The sequence below is a fragment of the Electrophorus electricus genome, chromosome 18, assembly GCF_013358815.1.
Source record: "Electrophorus electricus isolate fEleEle1 chromosome 18, fEleEle1.pri, whole genome shotgun sequence".
NCBI classification, from domain to species: Eukaryota; Metazoa; Chordata; class Actinopteri; order Gymnotiformes; family Gymnotidae; genus Electrophorus; species Electrophorus electricus.
Window position 1 is genome coordinate 11734209 of NC_049552.1, and position 21683 is coordinate 11755891.

Sequence of the window (21683 nt, forward strand, 5' to 3'; positions counted from 1 at the left end):
TGCTGCAAATGATGAGTTATCCAAATATCATCCGAAAAGCAGTGAAACAGTAATGAAAAACTGTATTTATTAGGGTGAAGGGTTTCATGGCTATATAGGAACAATAGCCTGCATTTGTAATCTACATCTAGGTACATTTACAGCATTTAGCTGACACTTTTGCCCAAAGCAACTTACAATTCGGACTGAACACAACATAAGAAACTGAGGGATAAGGGCCTTAATCAGTGGTCCAACAGTGACAACCTAGCAGTGGTAGGACTTAAACTGACAACCTTCTGATTACTCGTCAAGTACTTTAACCACTGCAGTCAGTGTAGGCAAATGGTTATTTGGTTTCTGAATGAATAAGCCTAGAACTTCTGCACTGTTACTCAGGTATGTTGTATCCAAGTTGCTATTAAGTCTCATTGGGGACCGTTCACAAAATTAGAAGAAATCTAAAAATTCACATCTAGCATTACGTTGTTTCTTAGTGTAACTTGTACCTGAACGGTTAACGTGACCGATGACTAGCATTCCATTGTAACAATGATACAGTGGTAAGAAAACAACGCTGTTGCTCATTGGTGCCGTCTGTTGTCATTTATAATATTCCTACAGTAGGTAGCTGTTTGTGTAAACTTTCGGCAAAGCTGACCCTGCTGGACTCAGGGGTTGTAAAGTAGCAGTTTTTCTCAAATTTCTCAACTGCTCATTTGTGTGATGTTCACAGAAAGCCATTAACTGTGAACTGGGGTTTTAGCTGCAGCTTCACAAATTCAGGAAACAAACTTGGAAATTTAGTAGAAATCCATTGGTAGGTCGTGTTGCAGACAAAAAAGGTAATACAAATCCGAAAGGATAATCATACGTGGGTTTTTTTGTGTCCTTCTTGTGCCTACACTACCATACTTTGATTTTAGTCGTAGTCTGGTAAATCTGCAATACTGGAGTCACGTTCACGCATAAAACCCAAATTCTCGTCACGTGATAGCATTTGTGACTTGTGTGTAACACCCCTAAACACTTAATAAGATCGCGTGGCCACTTTTATCTAAAAATACACATAAAATAACTGTAAGGGGCGCTGTGTGACAACTATTTTGTTGTACACTCACGCTCAACTAGATATCAGAGTTCTTATTATAGCAAAAAAAAAAAAAGGTGAACAATAGAATTTAAATCAAATAAATAAGAATGACTTATTCCGAGTATTTTGGCCATTCCATTGGGTTACTTTGGTGTAAGTGTGGACTCAGCATTGTTTACCGCAGGGGTGTGCCCCCGAACACCGTGTGAGGTTGAGGGGTGGGGGGCACTGATTGCACCCTCCTTTTCTTCTGTGCATTTCCCCCATTCGTCGCTCGATCTCGTAAATTGTCACTCCTACGTGTAGTCGCAGAGAAGCAACAGCTACTTTTGTGGCGAAGATGTACACGTAGAACTGGTCGTCAAACAACATGAGTGACGGTTGTGACAAGAGAGATGCTTCGCGGATACGCACTCCTTGGCTTTCACGGTTCTGACTGAAATTAAGGGAGATTCGAGTGTAGTGGGAAATGGATATGCCTTTGAGCTAAAAAAGATTTTCACGGAACAATCAATCGTTAGCCAAGTCTTGTTACTGTGGTTTTATTAAAGTGTGCTGAGATTTCGACCTGCAGGGTTAGTCACAAACTGCTATTCATGTTGCAACCCCAAGGTTCATGACGATGGATTATTTGCTGTTTTTATACAGCCTTTTGGTCCCTGTGGTCTCCGCTGTTGAAGGTAAGTCAAAGTGGTCTTTGTTACGGGCTGGACTGTTTCGCAATTCTGTATTCGCTTTATGGCCATGGATAGTGTGTTCCCGTTATTAGTCTGTGTTCTTTAAAATGTGCAAACGCGAGTCTGTTTCCTTAAAGTGCATCGATTGTTGCACTTATTTAAATGAATGATTTGCTATAAGATGCACGTATAAGAACTAATAAACTTGTTTTTTGTTGTTTTTTATCTTTATATGAACCTGTTCAGTTCACGCGACCATTCTTGTTTCATTGTGTCGGAATGTCGTTATTTTTGGCATGATGGACGGATAGCCTACAAGAATAAACGTGCTTATTGTAACAGTTATACTTTATAGATTACAGAGAATATCGCTCTAGATTGTACATTTTTATGTTGCCATAAAATATACAAGCCACCTCATGTTACAATTTGATAAAGGTATACGTTTGAAATAATGATGATCATCTTTTACTTTTATTAAATATCTATGTCCCGGTGGTATGTTTTGAAATACATTTTTTTTCACACATGTAAAAACTGTAGACTACATAGTCTCGTCTCTATTCAATACTGTGACAACATGTTGTTACGTGATAATCCCTCCTTATCTACCCGCCCTTTGCTCCGATACATTCTTTTTGTTCATATATAAAACAAAAAGACGTTTTAATGATCGGTGTTAGAATTTGTATGTGCGTGCGTGCGTGCATGTGAGAGACGTTTATCTACACATGTATGTAACGCTGATATGTAAGACAATGCTTTTTCTCCAGTGAGTTTAGAATTAACCAGCCCCCTACCCCACCCTTCCCCAAACAGCTTTTAAAAGGTTCTTATCAGTACTTTACTGTGCAGAGAAAACCCCCTCCGTTGGTCAGGTGTAACACCTCTCAACCCTCCAGAGCCCGTTAATGTGAGCCCACGCGTGCTAAAAATGACATCGCGTCAAGGCGTGCGCCACGCACGATCTCGTGCTAACTGGCAGCTGGGGCTACATCTGCTCAGTTGACCATCAGAATACGAAAAGGAAAGGACAGCAGGTCACAGTATACTTTACAGCGTGAAGCAGTATCATACCTACAAGAACCCAGTGGGCGTCTAAAATGTGTTGAGTGTTGATGCCTACTGTGGCTTCTGGTAAAGGTGCCGTCACAGTTTGCTGACGGTAAGATCACACTGAACTCACTAGGCCTTACAGACAGTGCCTCACCGACCTCTGCTGAGGTCACTGTGAAGTCATTCCTGTCTCAGAACAATTGAACTTTGTCTGTGTTTTTCTAATATCAGTTTCATAATCGTTGGATAATGGCTGTGAAAATGGAGGTGCCTTATTCCTATGTCTTTTGGTCAAGACAGTCGGGTTTTTGTGTCTTGCAGTTTTGTTTATGATGAGAATACGTGAATAGGCAGCAATATCCGATGGTCTAGCCACGTCTTGCTAATCTCTGGTCACAGGACAGCCTCAAACCCGCTCACCGCTGTTCATGCTGGCTCGATTCGTCATCAGTTTCAGTGTCAGTGTCAGCGCTCAATCGATGCTTGGAGCGTGTGTGTGCGCGTGTATGTGCGTGTGTGTGCGTGCGTGCGTGCGCATGCATGCGTGTATGTGTGTGCGTATGTGTGTGCGTATGTGTGTGTGTGTGTGTGCTTGTGTGTGTCAGAGACCAGGCTCTCACACAGGTTTGCTAACAGAGTACATCACTTATACATCCGGTGTAGATCAAGTGGGCATAGCCACCCTGTGACATGAGGAAAAGTGCAAAACTCCATTCTTGGTCCCCAGAGTCAACTTAAATCAACTAAAAATTACCCATGTGTTTATTGTTGCCTTTCTTTAATTTGTATTGCTAATCTAATTTCACATTGAAAGTAAAGTAATATAGCAGTGTTCAAGAATGCTTGTTTTCTGTTTCTGCTCACACCATTAAAACTGAATGGAGAAAATTAGCTATTCAAGGGTGTTTCTGTATATGCAGCATGCAGCTTCAGAAAGAAAAAAACTGGCAGTGACACCATAAACTCCAGGCCAGGCTAATGCACAAATTGCAAAGGGCCTGCAGCAAAGAGCAAGCACAGTCATAAGGAACTGATCAAAGCATCAAAGCAACTTCCCTCTAATTATAATTATATGAATATTTCACATAGCCTGATGCCCTTAAATTCACCCAATGCCTCTCTTTCACTCTATAATTTCCACAGTGATAGAAAGGACCTATACGATATGCATAAACGTGTGTGTGTGTGTGTGTGTGTGTGTGTGCGCATGCATATGTGGAGTGTGTGTTTGTGTGTGTGTGTGCATGCATATGTGGAGGGGTTTTTTTTTTTTGTGTGTGTGTGTGTGTACATGCACATGCATGTGTGTGCATGCATATGTTTTTTTTGTGTGTGTGTGTGTGTATGAGTGAACAGTAGTGTCTGCTGCCTGCACTGTATTTCCCAGAGTCCTAATCGGCTAAGTTGACGTTCTGCTCTGAATATTTCATGGCCATGCTTGGAGATGTGTGTGTCACTTTAATTTGAAGTGAACACTCGGCCTCATCCAACAGCAACTCCACAAAGTGAATAAAACATTAGCACACATACAGCCCCCACGTAGGCCAGCGTTGGCAGTTTTGCTCTGCTGATTGCAGTGTGTTTAGAGAACAGGGAATGCTGGAGGAGCTGAATGCTACTGTACGCGCAGCGCACCCTCAGGGAACGCAACAGGCGAGCTGCGGGCTGCTGCTGTTGCTGATAGATAAAGGAGGGATGCACTTATCTATCAGCCGATGTGAAAACTGATTTAGGTGTTCAGCAGATGGAGCAACGAATGCTAATAGACAATTGAGCTTGGTTTGGTAGGGCTGCAGTTTAGATCTGTGTTAAAATGGTGTTGCATGGTGGTTGGGCATGGCTGGCGTTTGCCTGGAGTCTTTATTGATTATCTCTGGTTTGCAGAGACTCTTATGGACAGCAAGTGGGCCACAACCGAGTTAGCCTGGACTACCTATCCAGAAAGTGGGGTAAGTATATGTGTATGTGTGTGTGTGTTATCTGATTGTAAATATGTCTAAAGGCCTCTACACATACTTTACACTCATGTCTGTCTGAAAAAAGAAAGATAAATGAAAATAGCCTGCTCTGATAAATGGATTTCTCCCTGAGGAAACTTCCATTTCTAAAAATGTTTTTTCTTTCTTCTGTATCCAAAATGTGGTGGCACTTGTTACCTGGATGACCAGTGAGGAAATTAAGCACCACAAATTTTGACCTTAAGCTTGATAGAGCTTGCTCTACTCCTGTAGTATGATTTGTCTTTGGAATGTGCATGCAAAATCAGTCAATGGAAACGATGGGTTGCCATGGCAACAATCTTAAGCAGTCCGGTCCCCTCTACCGGCTGGCGCTCGATGTCTGGCATGCCGAAAGCCATACATCATAATAAGTAATGTGCTCCCGCGCACCCCGAGATAAACACATGCTTCCCCCTCGCCGCTCTACTTCTTAATTGTGTTGTGTGAGGTTCTCAGACCCAAATGTCACCTTGGAAAATGCATTATATTTACCCAAATGGCTGACAGGGAATTCACTCGGTCATTGTGTGCAAGAATCACATCTGGTCCAGGACTTCAATGAATTCTTGGGTACAACTTATAGATCTCATTAAGGATGAAGAGGTCTAGAGCTTAATTCTCAGACTCTAGAAAATAATTTCTAGAGGAATAGAGATTCTGATACTCATGGCTAGAGACTGCACAAAGGGCTTGATTGAAGAGGGAAGATTAAGTTTCACATAAAGTAGAGGAAATACTTGATAGGATGAGGGTGATTAGTATATCAGCAATGACCTAGATTTGGAGCACTTCAAGCTAATTTGTAACATTATTGACAGTCAGAATTGGCAATCGAATCGACAGTTTTAAAGTTCTTATCAAGTCTTAGATGATTCTGCAGCCTGTCCTTTCTTGATTGACATTGTGTGTACTTCCTGATTCTGGCTATGGTCTGCCCTCATAACGCAGCATCTTCTTCCCTTCAGTGGGAGGAGGTCAGCGGCTATGACGATTCCATGAACCCCATTCGGACGTACCAGGTGTGCAACGTACTGGAGCCCAACCAGAACAACTGGCTCCGGACAGATTTCATCCCACGGCGTGGTGTGCTGCGTGTCTACGTGGAGCTCAAGTTCTCCGTAAGGGACTGCGCCAGCATCCCTAACATTCCTGGGTCCTGCAAGGAGACCTTCAATCTGTTCTACTATGAGTCTGATGGAGACACAGCCACCGCAACCAGCCCTTCCTGGCGGGAGAACCCCTACGTGAAGGTTAGATCAGCTGAGTTTAGTGGACTTGAGGTTTTCTGCAGACTCCTGTGCAAGGGCCTTGGACATACACTTTATTTTGGATCTTGTGTAGCATGACAGAGAGAAGCACTATTTTGTTCCTCTTTGTAATCTACTGTTTCTTCTGTAGTCCTCTGTATTTTTAAGTGGTGTAAGATTTGGTTAGAGGTATGCCCACTGGCAAGTCTTGCACTACTCAGAAACAGTAAATTATTTTCCGCTCCTGCCATGTATTGAATCTGTGTTGGTAAGACAAGATGTTCTCCTGCTTTAGGTGGACACCATTGCCCCTGATGAGAGCTTCTCCCTGCTGGAATCGGGGATCGTCAACACCAAAGTGCGGAGCTTCGGCCCACTCTCTAAAGCCGGCTTCTACCTGGCCTTCCAGGACCTCGGGGCATGCATGTCCCTCATCTCTGCTAGAGTCTTCTTCAAGAAGTGTTCCACCACCATTGCCAGCTTCGCTGTCTTCCCCGAGACAGCGACGGGTGCCGAAGCCACCTCGCTGGTGATTGCTGCTGGGGCCTGTGTCCCCAACGCCGTGGAGGTGTCTGTCCCTCTGAAGCTGTATTGCAATGGTGATGGCGAGTGGATGGTTCCCGTAGGATCCTGCACCTGCATGCCAGGCTTTGAGCCAGCCAAGAAAGACACACAGTGTCAGGGTAAGTGGAGGCTATTGTCCGACTAAAGCGGCTTTTCATCAAAACCTTCTGAGTGATTTCTAGCGGATGTCGCAGTCTGAAAAGAAGAGATAGCAAGGACATAAGCAGTTCGTGAACTTGTTTTGGTGGGTACAGTGTGTTTTTATGATATAAGTGATGATTCCAAGGTCAGAAAGAGGCTTTTATGTATCTTCTCAGCCCAGACAGCATATTATCTGGTTCCTTATAGTTCAGAAAGATTAAACTGAAAAAAAATTTTTTGATGGTGAAGTTGTTAGTCATAAGGGGTTTCATTATGAATTAGAAAGCGGGGGGGGGGGGGGGGTGTCTAGAAGGTCTTTCTGTTCTAAAGAATGTGAGGGATTCACCCGGACTGGAGTGTATTCTCCTCTAAACGGGGCCTGGGTTTTCTGAAGTAGGGAGAAAATCCAGCCAGCAATGGGTGGAGTGCTGCAGTACCATCAGAGAACAAAGCAGCTAGCAGCAGCAAGAGCCCAAAAGCTGACAGGTCTGATAGGGTCCTAACAGAACGATAGCATGAAGACGGATGGTGCTGCAGAATAGAGGAGGGGAAGCACAGTCTGCGAGCCAGAGAGAAGGGGGTTGGTGGGAGAGATCCACAGGGCAAGATAGAGGGGGGCACTCAATGGGACAAACAAACAAACAAAGACAAAGAGAGTCAAGGAGGGAGAGGAAGTGAGGGCGAGTGAGACGAAGGCGAGGTAGACTCTGGCTAATAAGGGCTGAGTGGTCGTGAACTCAGCCCTTCTCTCGGGCAGTGGAGAACCTGCAGGCAGAGCGCAAGTTCCTCTGAGAGTGTGACTGCTGAAGAACTTCATTTGTTTCCATATGGTCGCTCAAGGTTAAGAGCGCGCCTTAAAGAACTGATAAATGACTCCCCTCAGGGTTCCAGCATGCTTCTGTCCCAGCACTTGGTAAGGGAGAAGCAGAGGCAGGGGGGCTAATTTCCTTTATCACCTCACCGGCTGTAATCCGCTAGCTGATGGACACCACAAACACTCACACCAGGGACGCAGGGAAGCCTGTTAGTATTTATCTGTCAGGCTGGGCATGCTGTCAGTGTCTCTCTTGCTCACTCACTCACTCACTCTCTCTCCTATCTCCTGTTTTTCTCCCTCCCACTCTTTCTTTCTCTCTCCCGCTCTTACTCCCTTACTGTTCCCCCCAACCCACCACCCGTCCCCCAACCTCCCTGATTTTCCAAGCTTTGCCTGTCTCGCTCTCTCCCCCTCTATCTGAATGTGAAATGCTGTGCGTGTTAAGGGGCCACTTGCTTAGATTTTCCACTTTCTTATTATCCTTACTCTGACTCTTTCATTCGCAAAGTAATATATATCATGAGAAGAATACTGACACTCCTCTGTACCTGACATATAATTCAGATCCTGCAGTATGTATAGCAGTGCTACATGGATTGGGCATTAGAGAATGATAGCTTTCACATTATATTTGATTTGGAGGTAGGGTGTGGTGAACTGCTGGCATGTGTCCGGAAAGAACAGAAAAATAACAGCTCCCCTTTGCCATTTTCAAAACAGCCCCATTCCATCAGCAGTTGCTTGTATTTTCAGTAATAATTTTTGTGGATGCATTAACATGATCAGTCATATAAAGTCATAGAGATAATTATGGCTCTGTTTTCTGAGAAGCATCAGTGTATTTTGGATAGCCAGATTTCAGTCCTCTGGATAAAACATTTGCACATGTGTGCGCGTGTGTGTAACTGACCTGAGCAAGCCTTCTCCTTGTGTGTCCTGTTCAGCATGCACCGCTGGCTCCTTCAAGTTTAAACAGGGTGAGAGCTTCTGCATGCCATGCCCTCCAAACAGTCATGCCAACTCCCGAGCATCCAGTGTGTGCCCATGCCAGAGCAGCTACCACCGGGCTGACAGCGACTCTCCTGACTTGCCCTGCACCAGTAAGAGCCACCGTTTCTACGCTAGTTCATTTCCCATCAAAGCAATGAGGATGCTTTGTAACCGGCCACATGTGTTCAAGGTCTTCCGTGTTTTCTGTCTCGTTTAAGTCGCTTGATGACATGGAATTTTTAAAAAGTGATAAAGGTCATATTCATTGCTGTTATCAAAGTGCATTCCAGTTCAGCTCAGCCTGAGGGTTAATCACGCGTCACACAAACTTGCACATGGGTTTAATGAGCACTCCATGCATGAACTCTCTTCTGCATGTGCAATTACCATACTAAATAGAAACTAGCTTATTTACAGTATTTCCCTGAAAAGCTGGCATGTTTTGAATGTGTTTCACAGAGGGCCATGTGCTTAATATCGTTTGCAGAAAATGATTTTCCTTTCAGTAATCAGCCCTAAAGCTCAGAATTCACCAGGGGTTTATTTTGTTCTTTCAAACTGCAGCCTCTGCTTTTAATTAGTTTGCATTATGACTCACTGAGCCAGAGTCATAGGTCTGAAATTCGACCTGACAAACAACACTATATCCCATGCTCCAGAGTGAGCCTCCAATCGGACGCTTTCGCAATGAATATGCACGGGTGATTAACTAAATGAATCGATGGGGTCTGCTGAAATGAGTTGGAATAAACACCCACTTTTATCTGGCCCTTTGGGGGATTATATTTGATCCTGCACAGTCTGGCAGTTGGCAGCACGAGTTTTCACACTCTGGCCGTTTGCGGAGTATGCACCCGCTGTAAAGTATGGTGTATCACACGAGAGAAAAAAAAAACATTCAGCATGCAAGAAGATTCATCCCTGTGATATTCTCCAGATATGTAAAATTATAGAATTCAAACCAAGTAGCATAGGGTCATGGAGTTAGGGTAAAAGGCTTGTGTTACATGGTATAAAGGCCCATTGTTTTGTAGTGTAGTGATATTACGTAATACTATGTTACTGCTTAATGTAACAGTATGTAATGTCCATTGGGATAGTAGTACATAATGTAATATCATTATGTTGCACAGTGAAATGGCACTGAATTGAATTGTACTATTATACTGTACTCTTGCACTACATAAGACTACATAGTGTGATTCTCTGCTGTCGCATAATAGAGCAGACTTTAATTACATACCATCATAGCACTGTGTTGCAAAGTTTATATAGATGTTACAAAGTGTAACGGTCTGCGCTAAAACTCTCGCAGCCATCCCTTCCGCCCCGCTGAATGTCATCTCCAGCGTGAATGAGACCTCGGTGTCCTTGGAGTGGGCTGAGCCGCGGGACTCTGGCGGCCGGGCTGATGTCGTCTACAATGTGGTGTGTAAGAAGTGCTCACATGGGGGTGGGCCCTGCGCCCGCTGTGACGACAACGTGGAGGTGTCGCCGCGGCGCCTGGGCCTGGCTGAGAGGTGGGCGGCGGTCAGGAACCTGCAGGCACACACGCGGTACAGCTTCGAGATCCAGGCCGTCAACGGCGTCTCTGCCAAGAGCCCCGCAGCGCCTCACTACGCCACTGTCAACATCACCACAAACCAAGCGGGTGAGGATCAGACTGGGGTTTGAAGTATGCCTAGCTGTGATTGGCTATATGTTTTCTTGTCACTATTCTCTGTGTGCTTGGCAGTGCCTTAGCAGTCCTCTTTGATAAAACTCTTTTTTTTTTTCTTTTCTTTTTTTTTAATCCAGTACAATTTTTTTTTTTTGTGCTCTAAAATGCTTTTTCTAAGATGATGATGATAAGATGATATGAATTGAAAACTTCTACTGTTGAAGGCTTGACCTAAAATGCTCAGGATGGATAAGAAAGAAAAATGTTTAAGCAAGTGTTATTGAATAGGCATTTCCTCTCAATCTCAATCTCTCCCCCCTCTCCTATAGCTCCCTCAGCCATTCCCACAGTGCACCTTATGCGGGCCACAGCCAGCACCCTGAGTCTCTCCTGGTTACCCCCAGACCGGCCAAATGGGGTCATTCTGGATTATGAGATCAAGTACCAGGGGCAGGTAAGAAATGGCACATGAACTGCCAGCATAGGTTTATTAGGCCTCACCTTAAAATGGCTTCAGTTCCTTTCAAGCACAGGACAATGACAGGAACAGATGGCCCTCAGTCACAGTTTAAACCTGAAAAAGGCTAAAACATAAGCCTGGTGCAGGGTAGCCTAGTTCGAGTCACTTTGGTTGTTATTTTTGTTGTTTTAGTTTTATTGATACCTTTTTACTTACCAATTCTCCAGTAGTTTAAATCAAAGTCGTGATTGCCATGCTATCCTTCATTTACTCTCAAAACATGTTTCATTGGCTGATGTGATTTTTCACAGTGTATGTGCATGTATGTCTCAGGGAGAATCTTTCTCTCACACGGTCACCGCCCAGACCAGTTCTGCCCGCGTGGAGGGCCTGAAGAGTGGCACGGTGTATGTTGTCCAGGTACGAGCCCGCACGGTGGCAGGATACGGCTTGTACAGCAGCCCGGTGGACTTCAGCACAAATCTGCATGGTACACACCTACTTTTCATTAACCAGTTCTCAGTTACCTAGCTGCATGAACCATCTTATGCTGCAAATTATTGCGAGTGCAAATGTGTCTTCTCTATAGTCTAGTCATAATTATCTCATAAGTATTCAAAGTTATCATTATTGCTGCGTGTTCTTTGTTTAGTAACTTTTTTTTTTGACTGACCTTTTTTTGCTGGATGATTAAATGAATCTCATTGTATTCTGTGGCTTTCGGTGTGGTCATGCTTCTGTTGGAGAATACTGAGCTCATATGTAATGACTTTTGATTGGCCGTGTGGTACATCAGATGATCCAGAGCGGTCAGTGCAGGACCAGCTGCCCCTCATCATTGGCTCGGCTTCAGCTGGCTTCGTGGTCATCATCGCCATGGTGGTCATTGCTGTGGTTTGCCTGAGGTGAGAGCGAGATACCGAATCTTCTCAGTGTGCATTACATTACGCTAATGGGGCCTTACTACTCACATTCGTCACTGTTCTTTAGCATGTTGGTATTTTAATGGCTTGTTCCTTGGAACTCACTTGAAATTCAGTGCACTTTTGACTGCTCTTGCCTTAAAAGAGACTCAGGAGGAACACTGACAAATTTTTTTAAAAGTATCCAGCGTTTTCTGTTTTGCAGAGGTGTTTTGACATTATGTTGCTCTTCAGCTTGTGGTAGCAGAGAAGAGAAAAGAAAAGCTTGCCTTTAGATGTCACAGGTTTCAGTGCAGGCTCGGACTCCTCCACATACAGCAAAGAATCCACACTGACATCGTGTCTGTGTTAGCTAGTCTTCCTGTCCAGGCCTTCCATATCATGCCCGATCCTCCCCTCCTCACTGTGGCCCCTTTTCTTCTTTCTCATTCATGCATTCACTACCCTTGTGTGTGTGTGTGTGTGTCTGTGTGCGTGCGAATGTGTATTTGAGCGGCCCTCTGTGTGCGTGGGCGAGAGGCATCGTTCTCCCCTGCCATCCATTTAAATTGGAGATGAGATGCTAATTAGCAACAGGCGTCATTGTTAGCTCGGGTCAAGAGACAAAGGGGGTCCTGGGGACAGTGCATTCCAATAGGCCCCTTCTGCTCCCAGGAGCCTTCCAAAGTCCTGCTTCTGTGAACCCACCGAAGCAAAGGCCTAATGAGATGACTCCAGCACTAAAGACACTATTCAACACCTTTTACCTAATGACACAAGCATCAACACGGACCGAACCTAGCCCACTTATTCTGCTAAGCCCCGTTCGCTTAGAGTGCTGGGCCTGTAATGAGACAACACCCAGCTTGTGCTACGGAACCTTACGGACCTGCCCTTGTGCGGTGATGCCACTGTGTCTGGAGAGAACACGAAGTGGCCTCCACAGCCAATCCCCTGCGTCCACTGCTGTGGTCCAGAATGTGGTGTCCAGTGTGAAGTTAGTGCAGTTCCACAGAGGCCAGAGTAAGGCACACTTGTGGGGAGGGATCGTTGAACATGCTCATGCTGTGAGTGTGTGTGTGTGTGTGTGTGTGTGTGTGTGTGTGTGTGTGTGTGTGTGTGTGTGTGTGTGTGTGTTCTGGGCTTTCAGGAGGCAACGTACTGGCTCTGAGCTGGAGTACACTGAGAAACTCCAGCAGTACGGTGAGTTTCCTCTCCCACAGATGGTAGGAAAAGCACCCTAGATTACAGAAACCATATCTCTGTGTTCTGAGGGGGATTCATTGCATTAAGCCATTGCTTTGACTTGCAGTGTCTCCAGGTGTGAAAGTGTACATCGACCCATTCACTTACGAGGACCCCAATGAGGCTGTCCATGAGTTTGCCCGCGAGATCGACATCTCCTGTGTGAAGATAGAGGAAGTCATTGGAGCAGGTAAACAAGGCATTTCATGGCAGAAAGAGTGCTTTAGGCCAACCCAAGCCACAAACACAGACACATACCACCTGCCCATTTCAACAGATCGGTCCATCAGAAAAAAGCTAACATCTAATCAGAACAAACCATGATAGCTAACATTTTTTTTAAGTAATCATTCAGCATTCCAAGCAGAGAAAGAGAAACATCAAATGGCTGTCTAGGGCTTTCAGAGGTCTTCCATGTGTACAAAGCAGTAACACATTACCATATTTAAGATGTAGAACTGTCAAGGGACAGGTGGAGCAGTCAGCTTGTACTTTAACCAAATGACTGCATGCAGCTTGCATGTTTCATCTTCATCTCTTTCTTTATGTCTGTGCTGGTCTATTTTTTCCTTTCATCTCATTTTATTGCTCCATCTCCTCTTCTCTCATTTCCTCACACATTTGGACACAAGTTCCTCATTACCTTCAAACTGCTCTCCCCTCGGAACACCACGGACTCTTTCTTGTCCTCTCTCTCCATCCGTACCTCCCTCGCCCCTTTCTTTCTTTCTTTCTTTTTAGAATATCTCCACTGCTACAGAGCATGTCCCTCTCACCATGAGTGAGTTTTTGGCACCTTGGCTCAGATCCATATTCCTCTGACCCCCACTCCCTACCCCCATGCTCCCTTCCCTTTCTGTCTTTGCCCCTCCTCTAGGAGAGTTTGGGGAGGTGTGTCGTGGCAGACTGAAGCAGCCTGGCAGGAAGGAGATGGCCGTGGCCATCAAGACTCTGAAGGCGGGCTACACAGAGCGGCAGCGGCGGGACTTCCTGGCAGAGGCCAGCATCATGGGCCAGTTCGACCACCCCAATGTCATTCGCCTGGAAGGGGTGTTGACCAGGAGCTGTCCAGTGCTGATCGTCACTGAGTTCATGGAGAACGGTGCTCTGGATTCCTTCCTCAGGGTGAGTTGGGGCTGTGGGCCTTCCAAAAGCATTGCCCTCCGAGAGCATCATAAAATGGTGTTAAGTTAAGGCGTGAGCAGTTACTCAATGGTAGTGGTAGCTCAGTGGTTAAGATTAAGACTTGTAATTAGAAGGTTGCTGGTACAAGCCCCACCACTGCCAAGTTGCCGCTGTTGGGCACCTGAGCAAGGCCCTTAACTCTCAAATGCTCAAGTTGTACTCAGTCATAATTGTAAGTTGCTTTGGATAAAAGCATCAGCTGAATACCATAAAAGTGAAAGGCAAGTTTTTCTACAGCAGTTGTCAATGTTAGAGTTTCTGGGGCATAGTGGCCTGATCTTCTGAGAGACCATGATAAATGAGCCAGGTCCTGTACCCTGATTTTAACTTCATGAACATCTAATTGGATTGGGCCAATGATGATGCCATTGTCCATCATCAATTGTTGATAGACGTCACAATGTTCAGACATGGTTTATTAAACTTACCTTACTTCATTCATGTAGACATTTAAAAATAATACTTAGAATAATGCTTTATATTATTGTGTTTATTTTGTAGAATATATATCTCAAGACCAAAATAAATTCATGATAGTGGGGATAAATGGTTCTTTTGTGTGAGCATACATTTACATTTAAATATATTGCTGACTAAATGGAAGAACTACTTTAGTGAACCCTTTATTTTAAAAAGAGGACATTTTTAAAAAAATGTCACACATATGGTTTTTCATGTTCAATTAATAGTAATTAATGTACAAAGGTAATTAATTGAATAGTCATTGGAGAAAGTGTAAAAGAACATATATAAGAATTTGTACTAGCTTTTGAAAGACTGCTGCTTATTCCCCTGTACATAGTGGTTCCCTGTAGAAATCTTCACATGCCTGTTAGGTAGACATTGCCCAACTCTAATGGCCGCAGTTTTGACTAAGCGGGTTGGAGCGGGAATCTAGCTACGAAGCCCTCTGATTTCTCCATGACGACAGAAAAGCTTGCAAATGCCCATGTGAGACAAGGCACCTGGGATTTCTTTTCAGAAATAACCTCGAGTCACCTACAACCTTCTCATGCCTCCGGCATCTCTCTGAAGATGGCGGTCATGTCAGAAAAGACTCCACAGAACAGCGCTGCTCTTAAATGAACCTGCATCTTCTGGAGCCCTATGCTTCAGCGATTCTTCTTTAAGCTATTCTTATTCACTAAAGACAGTGAGGCCTTCACCTCTCTTTCCCCCTTGCTCCCGTCATCTCATAGCACATATCTACACTTGCTCACCAACACAAGCTTTGACAAGAATCATCTTGAACATAGGAGGAAGAACAATTTCTAGAACCTTGTAACCAAATCTTTCCCTACCGCAATGGGAGCACACGCAAGTGCTTAATGATGTGATTACGTTCTTCCTGCTCCGAGGCTCAGCGTGAGTCATGTGGTATTTGGAGAGGCAGGAGATTGAGAAGTAGGTCTCTGAGACCTGCGTTTTACTAGCATTTAGAACTTAGCATGGTAGAGAGGACATATTCCTCTTAAATATGGCATTGTGTTTTCGAGAAAAAAGAACAATTTCAGTGCCCCATGAAAAGGATGTTCTATATTATGCATGCAAGAATTAACAGGCAGAAGGAATCCTACTAGGAGATTAGCTACCAGGGAGATGAGCAAGTTTGCCCATCACAGCATCGCCAGTTCTGTTATCTCAGGGTGGATTACTCATTGCAGCAAAGACAGTCAAATGGAACCGTCACGGCAATTAACCCGATTAGCCCGGGAATGGTGTTGTGTCGTGCACCTGTAAACGGCGCTCACACGTTCGTCTCTCCCACTGCAGCTGAACGACGGCAGGTTCACGGTTACTCAACTTGTTGGAATGCTGCGAGGTGTCGCTGCTGGCATGAAGTACCTGTCAGACATGAACTACGTGCACCGCGACCTGGCCGCCCGCAACGTCCTGGTCAACAGCAACCTGGTGTGCAAAGTGTCTGACTTTGGCTTGTCCCGTTTCCTCGATGACAGTTCGTCGTCTGACCCCACCTACACCAGCTCACTGGTATGGTTCCAGTTTGTAAGATCCAGAGTGGATGTTTTAATTGGAAATTACTTGGAAATATACCTGCAAAATGCTACCCTGCCATTCATACCCATATTTAAATGGTCTGTAAAATCCTTATTAGAGTAAAGAAATCTGTTATCAAGCTCCACTGTGGAAAAAAATCTTATCTTAGTGAAAAGATCTTAGGTCTAGTGTAAATATATAATATTTCTAATTTTGAGACTGTTGTAAGAAGATTACAGGATTATTGAACTTATTGCTATGTGTTTTATTACTTGTTTTAAGTAATTTTATTAGGTAAAATTCTCACTATATTGGCAGATGGTTTTCTTATTTCAAGATAAATGCTTAAAATTACCTGCCAATATCGTGAGATAATTAAAATAAAAAACAGATTAAAAAACAGATTTAAATGTGTCATTTGCAAGTGATTTTTTTAGATCTTTTCCAAATGGGTTTATGGCTGTTTCATATGGAGATAATCTGTTATCAGCCTCAGCTGCCATACAATTTAGAATTAGAAAGTGTCAATTACATGCTCTTGGAAACATCTCAGTTTGTGTGGAGAAAAAAAATTCAGCTCAGACCTTTAGCAGTAGCTTGTAAATTGAGCACTGTACAGATGTTGGCATTTCATGGTTAGCATAGTGCATTTTATGCTCTGGCATTAAATTGTGATACTGGAGGACTGAATGTGCTGCTTTCGTTACTTGGCCATCTTTAAGTAGTTCAGAATCGGCACACAAAAGGAGTGTTTCGAGCTCATAAACTATGGGAACGATGGAGCCATTTAGATAAAGATAGAATGGCATTTTTTGGTATTAGCATGTGTTTTGATTAGCTGCTTTGTCCTTGCTCTTCCGGACATAGCTGCTTCAATCCGGAGACAGCAAGAGCCATTTTGCTGTTGCTTGTGTGTCCTTAGCACAAATCAATGATCACACTGAAAAAGCCTAAAGGAGGGAAACCCATGAGAAAGTGTTGAGACTCAGCTCTAATTAGGCAACTATGGACCACTGGTGGGTTTGAAGTTGGCGTCTCAAACTCAGGCGTCTTATGTGGTGCGTGGGCGTATGTATATCTCTCTCTCCCATCTCCATCTCGCAGGGTGGCAAAATCCCGATCCGCTGGACCGCCCCCGAGGCTATCACCTTCCGCAAGTTCACCTCTGCCAGCGATGTGTGGAGCTATGGTATCGTTATGTGGGAGGTGATGTCATTCGGAGAGCGACCCTACTGGGATATGAGCAACCAGGACGTAAGAAGGCTCCTACCACAAGCATCAAACCAGTAGCACACTTTTACTTGTTTTATTTCAGTTTGTACAAATCGATGGAACAAGTACCAGAGTTTTGTCACTCTTTAGTTCTTACAAACGCGGAATATACATTCCGACTTTCTGCTTGCCTATCACTATCGCTCTGCAAGCAGTGTGAAACGAGCTGTAAGCCTGTGAGTGCTGTCTCCCTCACGCTCGCATCAGCCAAAAAACGCTAACGTGAGTGAAATCTCCCAAGGACCAGCCAACATGATCTCATTTACATAACGCTAACTAGGTTTCGCTCACTTTTAGCGGGACTGGCGTTTTCCACAGCAGCGTCCCTCCTCGCGCTCACCGAGGAAGGCAGTGGCACCAAAGATGTCTGCCTCAACCTGTTTTTGTCTTTGGTTTGTCTGTTTTGTTTATTTGGGTCTCGTTTTGCTTCCCCACCCCCCACCCCACCGGCCCACTGCAGGTGATGAACGCGGTGGAACAGGACTATAGGCTACCTCCGCCCATGGACTGCCCGGCCTCGCTCCACCAGCTGATGCTAGAATGCTGGATGAAGGAGCGGAATGCCCGGCCGCGTTTCGCCCAGATTGTCGGCACGCTGGACAAGCTTCTTCGTAACGCTGCCGGCCTGAAGCCGCTGACCTCCGCACAATCAGGGTGAGCCCGTGCGCTTAGCCTTGCCTCACTGCCTCCCCTCCCCCACCACCTCTCCTGACCACAGCAGGCCGACTGACCGCAAGCATAGTGACTAAGCCTTTATGCAATAGTTCTATATTTAGTTTCTCGTTTGAAGGCCAACATGTTCTTTACAGTGACCTACTATAAAAAAAAATGTCAACATCAAATAAATGTAGGCAGAAATGGGAAATGATTACAGTGCAGAGAAAGACTCGGCCACTTAATTTCTCGGAATAGGCAGCTGACCAAAGATTTTGGCAGCATAGCACTCTAGATCTGGATTACTTTACAGCATGTATGTCTGAGATGTGCAGTGTTAAAATGAGCATGACTGCACCAAAATAGAGCTTGCACAGGCCTTGCACTGTTGTCCACCCAGCTGAATACCCAGGCCAAGCTTGGTCCGTACAAGATCATCCCTGACGTTACGGGGGCTGACCTCCCCCGAGCAATCTCTGACTATGCCGTGGGCCGAGAAATAAAAGCCACCTGCGGAGTCCAGAGTCAGGCACATGCAGGCCTTCCTAAACAGATGGTTGACGTGCATCTTGGGGTCTCTGTTTCAGAGGCGGTGTGGGGGTTGATTTTAACATTGCGGTCTTAGGATCAAGCATAGTCAGGCAATGGTGCCTGTGGTGGGCAGGAGCATGTAGAGGGACTGGGGAGGGTGACGTGGGGCTGATCATGGGTTGACGCAGGGACGCGTGCCATACAGATGGAAGAGAAGCTATGGAGAGAAGGGTGCCTTTAATCAGGTTACTAATGAGCTTTTTAATGCAGCAAGTGATGAGGGCCGGGCGCGCGCCTCTGAGAGGGGCAGTGCGTATGATGTGTGTGTGTATGTGTGTGTGTGTGATGTGTGTCTGTGCATGCATGCGTGGGCACAAGAGAGACGCTCTTGTATGGAGGTGCATGCTGATGCCCTGCCTATGATTCATTTATGCTCGCATCTGTATGCGAGAGCAGCTCGATGTGATCCAGTGCCATGCAGTGGTCCAATCTCCAGAGCCTGCGGCTGCAAGCATATGCTAGGGATGTGTGTGTGTGTGTGTCTGTGTGTGTGTGTGTGTGTGTGTGTGTACCATTTCATTTGAGCATGTGCATACTTAGTACTCCTTTCATGTGTAAATTGATTGAAATACCTTTCACTGCTCTCGTCAGTTCTTCAGTTAGCTGTTTTTATGGCTCCTAAATGGCGAAGTCATTGGACAGTGACTTGTGCTGAATCTATCTTCTTCCTCGCTCTCTTTACCCCTTGCACTTTCCCTCTAACTCTCTCTCCATCCCTTGCTCTTTCTCTCTACTCTCTTTCTCCATCCTCCCTTAATCTGTTTGTCCATGTCTTGCTTTCTCTCTTGCTCTTTCACCCTCTTGCTTGCTCTTTTTTGCGTCTTTCTCATTCTCAATTTCTTCATCTATATCTCACACTCTCTAGGGACCTGTATCGTATTGGCGGAACCCTACCCGGGCATCAGAGCAAAAGTTTAGGTGGCGTGCAGGACATGAGGCAGATGAGTCAAACTCTCCCTATCCGAGTCTGACCAACCACGGACACCACCTGTGAAGCCTGCAGAGCCAAACTCTCCACTGAAGGCCATCCTCAGCAACACCACAGGAGACAGCAGGACCAGGTTACCGGACAGCCGTTGGAAAGCTTGTGCAGTGTTTCATAAATCTTATGTCAAACTCCACCCGAAGAACTTGAGGAGAACTTCCTCAAGGGCGACTACTCTCAGACGATAGACAGGATGTGTATAAAATACTAAGGGGGAATTGTGTGGCCTATAAAGCAGACATGTTTTTTTTGGAATTCTCTGTGACAGTGCCTCAGGCAGTAGATTTTTTCTCCGCTTCCTCTTCCTGTCACAGCTTTCACGTTTGCGCTGGACATTCATTATGCAGCTCAAATCCATAACAACCATGTTTCTTCTACTCAGGTTAAGTTTGCATGCATGCATGTGTTTCTCTAACGGCCACCTCGTCGGCCTTTTAAAGAGCTCTTGTTCCAAAAATGCTAACATGGCTAACAATGAATGAAGCTTCATCGGGAACAGTTAGCGTTATGCTAATTGGCTCTTTCATTTGTTGCTAACTTTAGCATTTTTTGGGGGGGTGAAGTATTGCTTTAACTAAATCCTTCCTTTTCTCAGCTGGCCTTACTTTCTGACAGTACAGGCAAAGACACAGACTGAAGTATTATAAGACAACGGAGTACTATTTAAGAAAAGACATGAATTAATAATGTGAGACAGAAGTAGGTGTTTGACGGTGGCTTGAGGACATTTTTGATGATGCCTCATGTTTTGTTTTTTCCCTTGACCCATTGAGACTTGCTCTTCTGATCTTTCCTTCATATTGAAGAAAGGATGGGTGGAGAAGTAGAGAGGAGAGGCTCAGAAAGGAGTTTTTTCCCCAAAGGGGGCAAGAGAGCCACAGAGTGAATGAACCCTGGATCGCTACCCTCCGGAGCATTTTGAGGGATTAAGCCCCAGGGACCTTTTTAACCAAGCTAAAGTCAACTCCTGCATAAATACGACACTGTTTCATTTTACCTCTGTTGTACTGTCTTCCATGTTACAGTGTTACAAATATCTCATTGTGACAGTTGCTGGACTGTGATTGGACAATGAACCGCAATCGTGGAATCACTGTTAACTGTAACTGGAGAGGACTTTGTGGAGTGGGAGTGCATGAGGATGCACAGGAACAGATTCATATGCATGCTAGTTTCAGAGCTCTGTGATTGACCGTACCAGTGAAGAGAGGCAATGCGTTGACTGTTGAAACCTGTCGTTTAATGAATAATCCAATTATTTCACTCTGTTACGAACATGCATAATTGTGTAAATAAATATGCATAGTTGTGTAAATAAATACAAATAAGAGAGGAAATAAGGCCCGCGCAAGTGGTTAAGCTGACCATTGCACTAAAACCTTCATCATCCACGACACGCCCACTACTCATGCATGCTGGTCCATTTGTGTGTCTGTCTGCTTTGCATGTCATAGTCTACAATGCTCTGGGTTCTCTTAGGCATTTGGATGTATATGTGTGGACTTTGGCAGCAGTTTGTCTGTGTGATCAGAGAGTCTCCATCTCCTGTGCATCTGGCTGATTTCCCTAGTCAGATGTCTCTGGGGACCCAGGCTCTCGCTCCTGGCACACGGAGGCGCGTTTGATCTCCCCAATTACGGCAGCTGCTGGGGCCGGACCACGCGAACATCTCAGCGGCAGACTCACCCGCAGCACGCTCGCACCAGGCTTTTTCAACTACCACAGCAATTTACCGAGAGCTTGCCAGGCCTACAATCTTATAGCCTCATCAGTGCAGTGAGCGAGAGCGCCGGAGCTGGGGGGGGGGGGGGGGGGGAGCTGGGGTAGAGAGAGAGGGGAGAAGAAGAAGCAAGGAAGGAGGTGAAGAGAGAGAGAGGGAGTGAGAGGAAGAAAAGGGAGAGAGAGGGGGAAAGGGAGAGAAAGCGCCCTGTCCGAATGTGCTGTAATAATCACAAAGTGAGACTCCTCATTAAAGACTGCGGGGGATAGTGAGTGAATATAGTGAGAGAATATTTGTGTGTGTGTGTGTGTGTGTGTGTGTGTGTGTGTGTGTGTATACAGGCATGTGTGTGACAATGGAAGGATGGGTATGGCTGAGGGTTCCTCCAACACATTATAACCAGCATTCTCCTGCAAGCATTCTCTTGACTGTCAAGACACGTTTTTC

The 21683-nt window shown here is 45.1% G+C and overlaps 1 protein-coding gene across 1 annotated transcript; it reads left to right on the forward strand.

Annotated features, from left to right (window-relative positions):
• Nucleotides 1-1321: 1321 nt before the first annotated feature.
• ephb3a (eph receptor B3a) lies at nt 1322-21302 on the forward strand. The gene is made up of 16 exons (XM_026998355.2): nt 1322-1752; nt 4690-4754; nt 5771-6055; nt 6348-6735; nt 8519-8674; nt 9880-10215; nt 10554-10678; nt 11018-11174; nt 11481-11589; nt 12737-12789; nt 12899-13021; nt 13709-13956; nt 15790-16008; nt 17119-17268; nt 17747-17940; nt 19397-21302. Exons 1-16 carry the CDS (start codon nt 1689-1691, stop codon nt 19500-19502), a joined length of 2778 nt encoding a protein of 925 aa, XP_026854156.2. The 5' UTR covers nt 1322-1688; the 3' UTR covers nt 19503-21302.
• Nucleotides 21303-21683: the final 381 nt, after the last annotated feature.